General features: G+C 52.4%; 1 protein-coding gene across 6 annotated transcripts in view; it reads right to left on the bottom strand.

Moving 5' to 3' along the window:
• The window catches only part of ATP1A3 (ATPase Na+/K+ transporting subunit alpha 3), a 54,718-nt gene that overhangs the window by 13,327 nt on the left and 26,824 nt on the right, over positions 1 to 14,567 (bottom strand). For 2 of the 6 annotated variants that reach the window (XM_077789802.1, XM_077789801.1), the window contains exons 10-16: positions 14,364 to 14,473; positions 12,268 to 12,402; positions 10,439 to 10,631; positions 7,934 to 8,109; positions 6,179 to 6,315; positions 3,435 to 3,585; positions 1,114 to 1,282 (exon numbers count right to left, since the gene is read on the bottom strand). In XM_077789802.1, the coding sequence (XP_077645928.1) occupies positions 1,114 to 1,282; positions 3,435 to 3,585; positions 6,179 to 6,315; positions 7,934 to 8,109; positions 10,439 to 10,631; positions 12,268 to 12,402; positions 14,364 to 14,473 (1,071 nt within the window). Of the gene's footprint in view, positions 1 to 1,113; positions 1,283 to 3,434; positions 3,586 to 5,334; positions 5,344 to 5,459; positions 5,473 to 6,178; positions 6,316 to 7,933; positions 8,110 to 10,438; positions 10,632 to 10,929; positions 10,957 to 11,901; positions 11,938 to 12,267; positions 12,403 to 14,363; positions 14,474 to 14,567 lie in introns of those variants that run through there. The other 4 variants (XM_077789804.1, XM_077789803.1, XM_077789806.1 and 1 more) reach the window with 4 other exon arrangements.

The following is a 14,567-nucleotide window of genomic DNA, read 5'->3' as shown; positions in this document are numbered from 1 at the left end:
CCCCAAATCCCCCCAAATTGTCCCCAATCCCCCCAATGTCCCCAAAGTCCCCAATGCCCCAATCCCCCATTCCTCCCAAATTTCCCCAATCTGTCCCAAATCCCCCCAATCCCCCAATGTCCCAAATGTCCCCAAATTGTCCCCAGATCCCCCCAAAGTGTCCCAAATCCCCCCGATGTCCCCCAATCCCCCAATCCCCCAATCCCCCCGATGTCCCCGAAGTCCCCAATCCCCCATTCCCCCCAAATTTCCCCAATCCCCCCAAATTGTCCCCAAATCCCCCAATCCCCCCCAATGTCCCCAAATTGACCCCAGATCCCCCCAATCCCCAATGTCCCCAATGTCCCCAATGTCCCCAAATTGTCCCCAGATCCCCCAATCCCCCAATCCCCCCAAAGTCCCCAATCCCCCATTCCTCCCAAATTTCCCCAATCCCCCCAAAGTGTCCCAAATCCCCCCAATCCCCCAATATCCCCAATCCCCCCGATGTCCCCAAATTGTCCCCAGATCCCCCAATCCCCCGATGTCCCCAAATCCCCCCAATCCCCCAATATCCCCAATCCCCCCGATGTCCCCAAAGTCCCCAATCCCCCATTCCCCCCAAATTTCCCCAATCCCCCCAAAGTGTCCCAAATCCCCCCAATCCCCAATGTCCCCAATCCCCCCGATGTCCCCAAATTGTTCCAAATCTCCCCAATCCCCCATTCCTCCCAAATTTCCCCAATCCCCCCAAAGTGTCCCAAATCCCCCAATCCCCCCGATGTCCCCAAATTGTCCCCAATCCCCCATTCCTCCCAAATTTCCCCAATCCCCCCAAAGTCCCCAATCCCCCCAAAGTGTCCCAAATCCCCCCAATCCCCCAATATCCCCAATGTCCCCAAATTGTCCCCAATGCCCCAATCCCCCATTCCCCCCAAATTTCCCCAATCCCCCCAAAGTGTCCCCAATCCCCCCAATGTCCCCAATCCCCCCGATGTCCCCAGATCCCCCAATCCCCCGATGTCCCCAAAGTCCCCAATTTCCCCATTCCTCCCAAATTTCCCCAATCCCCCCAAAGTGTCCCAAATCCCCCAATCCCCCGATGTCCCCACGCCGCCCCCAGCCCCGCCGGACCCTCCTCGACGCCGGTGACGATGGAGGCGAAGTTGTCGTCCAGCAGGATCATGTCGGCCGCCTGCTTGGACACGTCGGAGCCGGCGATGCCCATGGCCACGCCGATGTCGGCCTTCTTCAGCGCCGGCGAGTCGTTGACGCCGTCGCCCGTCACCGCCACGATGGCGCCCTGCGGCCGAAACGGGGCGAAAAAGGGAAAAAACGGGAAAAAACGGGAAAAAACGGGGAAAAAACGGGAAAAAACGGGGAAAAAACGGGGAAAAACGGGGAAAAAAGTCACAAATTTGGTGAAAATCGGGTGAAAAACGGCCGAGAAATGGGGGAAATTGGGGCTGGGGACGTTGGAGATTTTTGGGGAATTTTTCAGGAATTTTTGGGGAATTTTTCAGGAATTTTGGAGGGATTTGGGGGATTTTTTTTTTTTTATTTTGGGGGATTTTTGGGACATTTGGGGGTGCTGGGGCCGTGGCCACGCCGATGTCGATGGCGCCCGGCGCACGGCGGGGACGTTTGGGGGGATTTGGGGGATTTTGGGATTTGGGGACGTTTGGGGGGATTTGGGGGATTTTGGGATTTGGGGACGTTTGGGGGGATTTGGGGGATTTTGGGGGATTTGGGGACGTTTGGGATTTGGGGACATCAGGGGACTGGGGACATCGATGTGTGTTGGGGGCAGTTTTGGGGTCCTGGGACAAATTTTGGGCTCCCAGGGGTAGTTTTTGGGGTTTTGGGGTCCCGGGGGCAGTTTTTGGGTTCCTGGGGGAATTTTTGGGTTCCTGGGGCACGTTTTGGGTTTCCAGAGGTTGTTTTTGGGGTTTTGGGGTCCCGGCTCTGTTTTTGGTGTCCTGGATCCATTTTTGGGTTCCCGGCTCAGTTTTTGGGGTCCCGGCTCCATTTTTGGGTTTCCAGAGGCTGTTTTTGGGATTTTGGGGTGCCGGCTCCATTTCTGGGATCTCAGCTCTGTTTTTGGGTTCCCGGCTCCATTTTTGGGGTCCCATTTCCTTTTTTGGGTTCCCGGCTCCATTTTTGGGGTTTGGGGTCTGTTTTTGGGTTCCCGGCTCTGTTTTTGGGGTTTGGGCTCTGTTTTTGGGGTTTGGGGTCTGTTTTTGGGGTTTGGGGTCTGTTTTTGGGGTTTGGGGTCTGGTTTTGGGTTCCCGGCTCTGTTTTTGGGGTTTGGGGTCTGTTTTTGGTGTCCCGGCTCTGTTTTTGGGTTCCCGGCTCAATTTCTGGGTTCCCGGCTCAGTTTTTGGGGTTTGGGGTCTTTTTTTGGGTTCATGGCTCTGTTTTTGGGTTCCCGGCTCAGTTTTTGGGTTCCCGGCTCAGTTTTTGGGTTCCCGGCTCCATTTTTGGGTTCCCGGCTCTGTTTTTGGGGTTTGGGGTCTGTTTTTGGGTTCCCGGGTCTGTTTTTGGGGTTTGGGGTCTGTTTTTGGGTTCCCGGGTCTGTTTTTGGGTTCCCGGCTCCATTTTTGGGTTCCCGGCTCCATTTTTGGGTTCCCGGCTCTGTTTTTGGGGTTTGGGGTCTGTTTTTGGGTTCCCGTGTCTGTTTTTGGGTTCCCGGCTCAGTTTTTGGGGTTTGGGGTCTGTTTTTGGGTTCCCGGCTCTGGTTTTGGGGTTTGGGGTCTGTTTTTGGGTTCCCGGCTCCATTTTTGGGGTTTGGGGTCTGTTTTTGGGTTCCCGACTCTGTTTTTGGTTTCCCGGCTCAGTTTTTGGGTTCCCGGGTTTGTTTTTGGGTTCCCGGCTCAGTTTTTGGGGTTTGGGGTCTGTTTTTGGTGTCCCAGCTCCGTTTTTGGGTTCCCGGCTCTGGTTTTGGGTTCCCGGCTCCATTTTTGGGGTTTGGGGTCTGGTTTTGGGTTCCTGGCTCTGGTTTTGGGGTTTGGGGTCTGTTTTTGGGTTCATGGCTCCGTTTTTGGTGTCCCAGCTCTGTTTTTGGGTTCCCGGCTCTGTTTTTGGGTTTTGGGGTCTGTTTTTGGTGTCCCAGCTCTGTTTTTGGGGTTTGGGGTCTGTTTTTGGTGTCCCAGCTCTGTTTTTGGGGTTTGGGGTCTGGTTTTGGGTTCCCGGCTCCATTTTTGGGATTTGGGGTCTGTTTTTGGTGTCCCAGCTCTGTTTTTGGGTTCCCGGCTCTGTTTTTGGGTTTTGGGGTCTGTTTTTGGGTTCCCGGCTCCATTTTTGGGGTTTGGGGTCTGTTTTTGGGTTTCGGGGTCTGTTTCTGGGTTCCCGGCTCCGTTTTTGGGGTTTGGGGTCTGGTTTTGGTGTCCCAGCTCTGTTTTTGGGCTCCCGGCTCTGTTTTTGGGCTCCCGGCTCCGTTTTTGGGGTGCCCCCACCTGTCTCTGGCAGCCCTCGACGATGATCAGCTTCTGCTGGGGGGACGTGCGGGCGAAGACGATCTCGGTGTGGTTCTGCAGGATCTCGTCGATCTGCTCCGAGCTCATGTCCTTCAGGTCCGTGCCGTGGATCACGCACGCCTTGGCGTCCCTGCGACCCGAAATCCCCGGAATTGTACCCAAAAACGGCTCAGAAATCCCCAAATCCCCGGAATCGCACCCAAAAACGGCTCAGAAATCCCAAAATCCCCGGAATCGCACCCAAAAACGGCTCAGAAATCCCAAAAACCCCGGAATCGCACCCAAAAACGGCTCAGAAATCCCAAAAACCCCAGAATCGCACCCAAAAACGGCTCAGAAATCCCAAAAACCCCGGAATCGCACTCAAAAAAGGCTCAGGAATCCCAAAAACCCTGGAATCGCACCCAAAAATGGCTCAGAAATCCCCAAAAACCCCGGAATCGCACCCAAAAATGGCTCAGGAATCCCAAAAACCCCAGAATCGCACCCAAAAATGGCTCAGGAATCCCAAAATCTCCGGAATCGCACCCAAAAACGGCTCAGAAATCCCAAAAACCCCAGAATCGCACCCAAAAACGGCTCAGAAATCCCAAAAACCCCAGAATCGCACCCAAAAACGGCTCAGGAATCCCCAAATCCCCAGAATCGCACCCAAAAACGGCTCAGGAATCCCCAAATCCCCGGAATCGCACCCAAAAATGGCTCAGGAATCCCCAAATCCCCAGAATCGCACCCAAAAGCGGCTCAGGAATCCCCAAATCCCCGGAATCGCACCCAAAAACGGCTCAGGAATCCCCAAATCCCCGGAATTGTACCCAAAAACGGCTCAGGAATCCCCAAATCCCCGGAATCGCACCCAAAAACGGCTCAGGAATCCCCAAAAACCCCGGAATCGCACCCAAAAACAGCTCAGGAATCCCGAAAACCCCAGAATCGCACCCAAAAACGGCTCAGAAATCCCAAAAACCCTGGAATCGCACCCAAAAACGGCTCAGGAATCCCCAAATCCCCGGAATCGCACCCAAAAACGGCTCAGGAATCCCCAAATCCCCGGAATTGCACCCAAAAATGGCTCAGGAATCCCCAAATCCCCGGAATCGCACCCAAAAATGGCTCAGGAATCCCAAAAACCCCGGAATCGCACCCAAAAACGGCTCAGAAATCCCAAAAACTCCGGAATCGCACCCAAAAACGGCTCAGGAATCCCCAAATCCCCGGAATCGCACCCAAAAACGGCTCAGGAATCCCCAAATCCCCGGAATCGCACCCAAAAACAGCTCAGGAATCCCCAAATCCCCGGAATCGCACCCAAAAATGGCTCAGGAATCCCAAAAACCCCGGAATCGCACCCAAAAATGGCTCAGAAATCCCAAAAACCCCGGAATCGCACCCAAAAACGGCTCAGGAATCCCCAAATCCCCGGAATCGCACCCAAAAACGGCTCAGGAATCCCCAAATCCCCGGAATCGCACCCAAAAATGGCTCAGGAATCCCAAAAACCCCGGAACCGCACCCAAAAGCGACTTGGAAACTCCAAAAATTGCACAGGAACCCCAAAAATGGCTCTGAAACCCCGAAAATGTCTCTGAGACCCCACCTGGGGCTCACCTGGGGCTCCCAAATCTCACCTGGGGCTCACCTGGGGCTCACCTGGCTGGCCTGGGGCTCACCTGGGGCTCCCCAAATCTCACCTGGGGCTCACCTGGGGCTCCCCAAATCTCACCTGGGGCTCCCCAAATCTCACCTGGAGCTCACCTGGCTGATCTGGGGCTCACCTGGGGCTCCCAAATCTCACCTGGGGCTCACCTGGGGCTCCCCAAATCTCACCTGGGGCTCCCCAAATTTCACCTGGGGCTCACCTGGGTCTCCCAAATCTCACCTGGGGTTCACCTGGGTCTCCCAAATCTCACCTGGAGCTCACCTGGCTGATCTGGGGCTCACCTGGGGCTCCCAAATCTCACCTGGGGCTCACCTGGGGCTCCCCAGATCTCACCTGGGGCTCACCTGGGGTTCACCTGGCTGATCTGGGGCTCACCTGGGGCTCACCTGGCTGGCCTGGGGCTCACCTGGGGCTCCCAAATCTCACCTGGGGCTCACCTGGGGTTCCCCAAATCTCACCTGGGGCTCACCTGGGGCTCCCCAAATCTCACCTGGGGCTCATCTGGGGTTCACCTGGCTGACCTGGGGCTCACCTGGGGCTCCCCAAATCTCACCTGGGGCTCACCTGGGGCTCACCTGGGGCTCACCTGGGGCTCCCAAATCTCACCTGGGGCTCACCTGGGGCTCCCAAATCTCACCTGGGGCTCCCCAAATCTCACCTGGGGCTCACCTGGGGCTCACCTGGCTGGCCTGGGGCTCCCCAAATCTCACCTGGAGCTCACCTGGGGCTCCCCAAATCTCACCTGGGGCTCCAAATCTCACCTGGGGCTCACCTGGGGCTCCCCAAATCTCACCTGGGGCTCACCTGGCTGACCTGGGGCTCACCTGGGGCTCACCTGGCTGGCCTGGGGCTCACCTGGGGCTCCCAAATATCACCTGGAGCTCACCTGGATGACCTGGGGCTCACCTGGAGCTCACCTGGCTGACCTGGGGCTCACCTGGGGCTCCCCAAATCTCACCTGGGGCTCACCTGGCTGACCTGGGGCTCCCCAAATCTCACCTGGGGCTCCCCAGATCTCACCTGGGGCTCACCTGGGGCTCCCCAGATCTCACCTGGGGCTCACCTGGGGTTCACCTGGCTGACGGGGATGTTGAGGCGCGCCGCGATGTCCTCCACGGTCTCGTTGCCCTCGGAGATGATCCCCACGCCCTTGGCGATGGCCTTGGCCGTGATGGGGTGGTCACCGGTCACCATGATCACCTGCGGGGGGTTTTGGGGAGGATTTGGGGTTTTTGGGAGGATTTGGGGTTTTGGGGGAGGATTTGGGGGTTTTGGTGGAAGATTTTGGGGTTTTTGGGGAAGATTTTGGGGTTTTGGGTACCCAAAGTGCCAACAGCAGAAGGACAGGGTGGAGAAGCTCAGGGGGAATTTGGGGGGGATTTGAGGATCCCGAGGGGAATTTGTGGGGGGTCTGAGATGTCTGGGAGATTTGGGAGGGGGTCCTGAGAGGGTCAGGGAGAGATTTTGGGGTTTTGGGGAGGATTTGGGGGTGATTTGGGGGGTTTTGGGTATGGAAAATGCTGACAGCAGCGGGACGGGACAGGGAAGCTCAGGGGGAATTTGGGGGGGATTCGGGGGTCCCAGCAGGGATTTGGGGGGGCAGTTTGGGGGTCCCGGGGGTCTGAGAGATTTGGGAGGGGGTCTTGAGGGTGTCTGGGAGAGATTTTGGGGTTTTTGGGGAAGATTTTGGGGGTTTTGGGTACAGAAAATGCCGACAGCAGAAGAACAGGGCAGGGAAGTTCAGGGGGAATTTGGGGGGATTTGGGGGTCCCGGGGGGGATTTGGGGGTCCCGGGGGGGATTCTGGGGGTGGTTTGGGGGTCTGAGATGTCTGGGAGATTTTGGGAGGTGGTCCTGAGAGGGTCAGGGAGAGATTTTGGGGTTTTGGGGGAGGATTTTGGGGTTTTCAGGGAAGATTTTGGGGGTTTTGGGTACCCAAAGTGCCGACAGCAGAGGCACAGGGCAGGAAAGCTCTGGGGAAATTCGGGGAGGATTTTGGGGTGCCAGCAGGGATTTGGGGAGGCAGTTTGGGGGTCCCGGGGGTCTGGGAGATTTGAGAGGTGGTCTTGAGGGTGTCTGGGAGAGATTTTGGGGTTTTGGGGAAGATTTTGGGGGTTTTGGGTACCCAAAGTGCCGACAGCAGAGGCACAGGGCAGGGAAGCTCAGGGGGAATTTGGGGAGGATTTTGGGGTGCCAGCAGGGATTTGGGGGGGCAATTTGGGGGTCCCGGGGGTCTGGGAGATTTGAGAGGGGGTCTTGAGGGTCTCTGGGAGAGATTTTGGGGTTTTCAGGGAAGATTTTGGGGGTTTTGGGTACCCAAAGTGCCGACAGCAGAGGCACAGGGCAGGGAAGCTCAGGGGGAATTTGGGGAGGATTTTGGGGTGCCAGCAGGGATTTGGGGGGGCAATTTGGGGGTCCCGGGGGTCTGGGAGATTTGAGAGGGGGTCTTGAGGGTCTCTGGGAGAGATTTTGGGGTTTTCAGGGAAGATTTTGGGGGTTTTGGGTACCCAAAGTGCCGACAGCAGCGGGACAGGGCAGGGAAGCTCAGGGGGAATTCGGGGAGGATTTGGGGGTGCCAGCAGGGATTTGGGGGGGAAGTTTGGGGGTCCCGGGGGTCTGGGAGATTTGAGAGGTGGTCTTGAGGGTCTCTGGGAGAGATTTTGGGGTTTTTGGGGAAGATTTTGGGCGTTTTGGGTACCCAAAGTGCTGACAGCAGCGGGACAGGGCAGGGAAGCTCAGGGGGAATTTGGGGAGGATTTGGGGGTCCCGGGGGGGACTTGGGGGTCCGGGGGGACCCGGGGGCGGTTCGGGGGTCCCACCTTGATGCCGGCGCTGCGGCACTTGCCGACGGCGTCGGGCACGGCGGCGCGGGGCGGGTCGATCATGGACATGAGCCCCACGAAGCAGAGGTTGTCGGTGGCGAAGTTGACGTCGTCGCAGTCGAAGGCGAAGCCCTTGGGGTATTGCTCCTCGGGCAGGTAGAAGTGGCAGAAACCTGCCAAAATCACCCAGAAATCACCCCAAAAATCCTCTGTGGAGGCACGGAAAAACCCCGAAATCCTGGAGTCCCCAAATCCCCCAAAATCCCCCCAAAATCACCCAAAAATCACCCCAAAATCATCCAGAAATCACCCCAAAAATCCTCTCTGGAGGCACAGAAAAACCCCGAAATCCTGGAGTCCCCAAATCCCCCCAAATCACCCCAAAATCACCCAGAAATCACCCCAAAAATCCTCTCTGGAGGCACGGAAAAACCCCGAAATCCTGGAGTCACCAAATCCCCCAAAATCCCCCCAAAATCCCCCCAAAATCCCCCCAAAATCACCCCAAAAATCCTCTGTGGAGGCACGGAAAAACCCCGAAATCCTGGAGTCCCCAAGTCCCCCCAAATCACCCCAAAATCACCCCAAAAATCCTCTGTGGAGGCACGGAAAAACCCCGAAATCCTGGAGTCCCCAAGTCCCCCCAAATCACCCCAAAATCACCCCAAAAATCCTCTGTGGAGGCACGGAAATACCCCGAAATCCTGGAGTCCCCAAGTCCCCCAAAATCCCCCTTAAATCAACCCAAAATCACCCCAAAAACCACCCCAAAAATCACCCCAAAATCACCCAAAAATCACCACAAAAAACTTCAAAAAAAAGCAAAAAACGCTAAAAATGTAAAAAAATTCCAAAAAACCCCAAAACGGCGGGAATTTCCCCCAAAATCTGACCGAGGACTCTTTCCCCCAGCCCGCCCAGCTCCAGGTAGGCGTTCTGGAAGGCCTCCTTCATCCAACCTCCAAAAACACCCCACAAAACCCCCAAAAAACCACCAAAAATCACCCGAAAATGGTAAAAATCAGCAAAAAACCCCAAAATCGTGGGAATTTCCCCCAAAATCTGACCGAGGACTCTTTCCCCCAGCCCGCCCAGCTCCAGGTAGGCGTTCTGGAAGGCCTCCTTCATCCAACCTCCAAAAACACCCCACAAAACCCCCAAAAAACCCCAAAAACCACCAAAAATCACCCGAAAATGGTAAAAATCAGCAAAAAACCCCAAAATCGTGGGAATTTCCCCCAAAATCTGACCGAGGACTCTTTCCCCCAGCCCGCCCAGCTCCAGGTAGGCGTTCTGGAAGGCCTCCTTCATCCAACCTCCAAAACACCCCAAAAAACCCCAAAAAACCACCAAAAATCACCCGAAAATGGTAAAAATCAGCAAAAAACCCCAAAATCGTGGGAATTTCCCCCAAAATCTGACCGAGGACTCTTTCCCCCAGCCCGCCCAGCTCCAGGTAGGCGTTCTGGAAGGCCTCCTTCATCCAACCTCCAAAAACACCCCACAAAACCCCCAAAAAAACCCAAAAAACCACCAAAAATCACCCAGAAATGGTAAAAATCAGCAAAAAACCCCAAAATCGTGGGAATTTCGCCCAAAATCTGACCGAGGACTCTTTCGCCCAGCCCGCCCAGCTCCAGGTAGGCGTTCTGGAAGGCCTCCTTCATCCAACCTCCCAAAACACCCCACAAAACCCCCAAAAAACCCCAAAAACCACCAAAAATCACCCGAAAATGGTAAAAATCACCAAAAAACCCCAAAATCGTGGGAATTTCCCCCAAAATCTGACCGAGGACGCGCTCCCCCAGCCCGCCCAGCTCCAGGTAGGCGTTCTGGAAGGCCTCCTTCATCCAACCTCCAAAAACACCCCACAAAACCCCCAAAAAACCCCAAAAACCACCAAAAATCACCCGAAAATGGTAAAAATCACCAAAAACCCCCAAAACGGTGGGAATTTCCCCCAAAATCTGACCGAGGACGCGCTCGCCCAGCCCGCCCAGCTCCAGGTAGGCGTTCTGGAAGGCCTCCTTCATCCAACCTCCAAAAACACCCCACAAAACCCCCAAAAAACCCCAAAAATCACCCGAAAATGGTAAAAATCACCAAAAAACCCCAAAATCGTGGGAATTTCCCCCAAAATCTGACCGAGGACGCGCTCGCCCAGCCCGCCCAGCTCCAGGTAGGCGTTCTGGAAGGCCTCCTTCATCCAACCTCCAAAAACACCCCACAAAACCCCCAAAAAACCCCAAAAACCACCAAAAATCACCCAAAAATGGTAAAAACCACCAAAAAACCCCAAAATCGTGGGAATTTCCCCCAAAATCTGACCGAGGACGCGCTCCCCCAGCCCGCCCAGCTCCAGGTAGGCGTTCTGGAAGGCCTCCTTCATCCAACCTCCAAACACACCCCACAAAACCCCCAAAAAACCACCAAAAATCACCCGAAAATGGTAAAAATCAGCAAAAAAACCCAAAATCGTGGGAATTTCCCCCAAAATCTGACCGAGGACTCTTTCCCCCAGCCCGCCCAGCTCCAGGTAGGCGTTCTGGAAGGCCTCCTTCATCTCCTCGTCCAGTGGCTGCTCCTTGCCCTGCAGCAGGATGGTGGAGCAGCGGTCCAGGATTCGCTCGGGCGCGCCCTTCATCACCAGCAGGTACCGGTTGTCGTTGGGGTCCTCGGTCTCGTGGATGGAGAGCTGGGGTGAAAAACGGCGATTTTGGGTTTTTGTGAATTTCGGGGATTTTCGGGATGTTCCTCGTGGGGGGTTCAGGGCACCCGGGTGGGGAAAATATGGAGTTTTAGTGGAATAAATTGAATTTTTGGGGTATTTTTAAAGGGGTCGTTTGGGGTGCTCGGTCTCGTGGATGGAGATTTGGGGTGAAAAATGGGGGTTTTGGGGTTTTCAGGTTCCTCTGCGGGTTTTTGGGTTCCTGTCGGGATTTTTGGGTGGTTTTTTGGGTGTTTTTGGGTATTTTGGGGGGTTTTTGGGGTACCTGGTACTTGTTGGTGGAGTTGAAGGGGATTTCATCCCATTTTTGGGGGATTTTTGGGTGTTTTTGGGTGTTTTGGGTATTTTGGGGGGGTTTTTGGGGTACCTGGTACTTGTTGGTGGAGTTGAAGGAGATCTTGGCCTATTTTTGGGATTTTTGGGTGTTTTTCAGGTTTCTCTGGGGGTTTTTGGGTTCCCATGAGGATTTTTGGGTTCTCATCAGGATTTTGGTTTTTTTTCAGGTTCCCCTGGGGGTTTTGGGGTTCCTATTGGGATTTTTGGGTTCTCATCGGGTTTTTTTGGTGTTTTTTGGGGGTTTTTTGGGGGGTTTTGGGTGTTTTTGGTATTTTTGGTGTTTTTTGGGTGGTTTTGTGTGTTTTTGGTGATTTTTGGGTGTTTTTTGGGTGTTTTTTGGGGGTTTTGGGGTACCTGGTACTTGTTGGTGGAGTTGAAGGAGATCTCGGCCCATTTTTGGGGATTTTTGGGTGGTTTTTGGGTGGTTTTGGGTGTTTTTGAGGTTTTTTGGGGTACCTGGTACTTGTTGGTGGAGTTGAGGGGGATCTCAGGCCATTTTGGGATTTTTGGGTGGTTTTTGGGGGGTTTTTGGGTGGTTTTGGTGGGTTTTGGGTGTTTTTTGGGGGTTTTTGGGTTCCCATGAGGATTTTTGGGTTCTCATCAGGATTTTTGGTTTTTTTCAGGTTCCCCTAGCATTTTTTGGGTTCCCCTGGGTTTTTTTGGGTTCCCCTGGGGGTTTTTGGGTTCCTATTGGGATTTTTGGGTTCTCATCGGGGTTTTTTGGTGGTTTTTGGGTGTTTTTTGGGTGTTTTTTGGGGGTTTTTGGGTACCTGGTACTTGTTGGTGGAGTTGAGGGGGATCTCAGGCCATTTTGGGATTTTTGGGTGGTTTTTGGGGGTTTTTTGGGGTTTTTTGGGTGTTTTTGGTGTTTTTGGGGTGTTTTTTGGGGGTTTTTGGGTACCTGGTACTTGTTGGTGGAGTTGAAGGGGATCTCGGTCCATTTTGGGATTTTTGGGTGGTTTTTGGGGGTTTTTTGGGGGTTTTTGGGTTTTTTGGTGTTTTTGGGGTGTTTTTTGGATGGTTTTGGGGTGGTTTTGGTGGGTTTTGGGTGTTTTTTGGGTGTTTTTTGGGGGTTTTTGGGTACCTGGTACTTGTTGGTGGAGTTGAAGGGGATCTCGGTCCATTTTGGGATTTTTGGGTGGTTTTTGGGGGTTTTTTGGGGGGTTTTGGGTGTTTTTGGTGTTTTGGGGTGTTTTTTGGATGGTTTTGGGGTGGTTTTGGTGGGTTTTGGGTGTTTTTTGGGTGTTTTTGGGGGGTTTTTGGGTACCTGGTACTTGTTGGTGGAGTTGAAGGGGATCTCGGCCACTTTCTTGTTGCGCTCCCGCATGACCTTGACGGAGCCCGAGGAGAGCTCGATGCACTTGAGCAGCGCCGACTCGGAGGCGTCGCCGGCCACGTCGCGCTGGGACCCAAAATGCGCAGTTTGTCACCCAAAATCCAGAATTTGTCACCCAAAATCCAGAATTTGTCACCCAAAATCCAGAATTTGTGACCCAAAATGCGCAGTTTGTCACCCAAAATCCAGAATTTGTCACCCAAAATCCAGAATTTGTGACCCAAAATATGCAATTTGTCACCCAAAATACGGAATTTGTCACCCAAAATATGCAATTTTTGACCCAAAATCCAGAATTTGTGACACAAAATGCGGAGTTTGTCACCCAAAATCCAGAATTTGTCACCCAAAATCCAGAATTTGTCACCCAAAATCCAGAATTTGTGACCCAAAATCCAGAATTTGTGACCCAAAATACAGAATTTGTCACCCAAAATATGCAATTTGTCACCCAAAATCCAGAATTTGTCACCCAAAATATGCAATTTGTGACCCAAAATACGGAATTTGTGACCCAAAATGTGCAGTTTGTCACCCAAAATCCAGAATTTGTGACCCAAAATCCAGAATTTGTGACCCAAAATCCAGAATTTGTCACCCAAAATATGCAATTCATGACCCAAAATACGGAATTTGTGACCCAAAATATGCAATTTGTGACCCAAAATCCAGAATTTGTGACCCAAAATGTGCAGTTTGTGACCCAAAATCCAGAATTTGTGACCCAAAATGTGCAGTTTGTCACCCAAAATCCAGAATTTGTCACCCAAAATATGCAATTTGTGACACAAAATCCAGAATTTGTCACCCAAAATCCAGAATTTATGACCCAAAATATGCAATTCGTGACCCAAAATTCAGAATTTGTGACCCAAAATATTCAATTTGTGACCCAAAATACAGAATTTGTGACCCAAAATATGCAATTTGTGACCCAAAATGCGGAGTTTGTGACCCAAAATATGCAATTTGTGACCCAAAATACGCAATTTGTGACCCAAAATACGCAATTTGTGACCCAAAATGTGGAGTTTGTGACCCAAAATACGCAATTTGTGACCCAAAATACGAAGTTTGTGACCCAAAATACAGAATTTGTGACCCAAAATCTGGAAACCAGAAATTTGTGGTTTGTGCCTCAAAATTCAAGAATTCCAAAATCCCCTCAACAAAAACCCCACCCCATCCCTCAAAAATCCCAATAAAACCCAAAAAACCCCAAAAAATCCCAAAAAATAAAATAAAAAAAAAATCCCCCAAAATAACCCCAAAAAAATCCCCCCCAAAAATCCCAAAAACATCCCAAAAAACCCCCAAAAAATCCCAAAAAAATCCCCCAAAAAATCCCAAAAAAATCCCAAAAAAATCCCAAAAAAATCCCCCAAAATAACCCCAAAAAATCAAAAAAAAATCCCAAAGAAATCCCCCAAAATATCCCCAAAAACTCCCCCCCAAAGAAAGAATCCCCAAAAAACCCCAAAAAATCTCCAAAAATCCCCAAAAAATCCCAAAAAGTCCCCAAAAAATCCCCCAAAATATCCCCAAAAACTCCCCCCCAAAAAAAAACCCCAAAACACCCCAAAAAATCCCCAAAAAACCCCAAAAAAATCCCAAAAAATCCCAAAAAAATCCCCCAAAATAACCCCAAAAAAAACCCAAAAAAATCCCCCAAAATAACCCCAAAAAAATCCCCCAAAATAACCCCAAAAAAATTTCCCAAAATAACCCCAAAAAATCCCAAAAAAATCCCCAAAAACCCCCAAAAAATCCCAAAAAAATCCCAAAAAAATCCCAAAAAATCCCAAAAAAATCCCCCAAAATAACCCCAAAAAACCCAAAAAAATCCCCAAAAAATCCCCAAAAAATCCCCAAAAAATCCCCAAAAAAACCCAAAAAATCCCCAAAAAATCCCCAAAAAATCCCAAAAAAATCCCCAAAAAACCCAAAAAAATCCCCAAAAAATCCCAACAAAATCCCCAAAAATTCCCAAAATCCCAAATCCCCAGAATTCCACGCGCCCCGCGCACCTTGAGGATGGGCACGTTCTCCTGGCCGCCCTTGAAGACGGCGCGGTTGCAGAGCCCGGCGATGTGGCTCAGCGCCACCCACGTGGGCGAGCTCTTGTCGAACGCCGTGCCTGCGGGACCCGTTCGGACCCGTTCGGACCCGTTCGGACCGGTTCGGACCGGTTCAGACCGGTTTGGACCCGTTCGGACCCGTTCGGACCGGTT

This window comes from Lonchura striata, chromosome 37, assembly GCF_046129695.1.
Source record: "Lonchura striata isolate bLonStr1 chromosome 37, bLonStr1.mat, whole genome shotgun sequence".
Classification (NCBI taxonomy): domain Eukaryota; kingdom Metazoa; phylum Chordata; class Aves; order Passeriformes; family Estrildidae; genus Lonchura; species Lonchura striata.
This window is presented reverse-complemented; position numbering and strand designations above follow the sequence as displayed.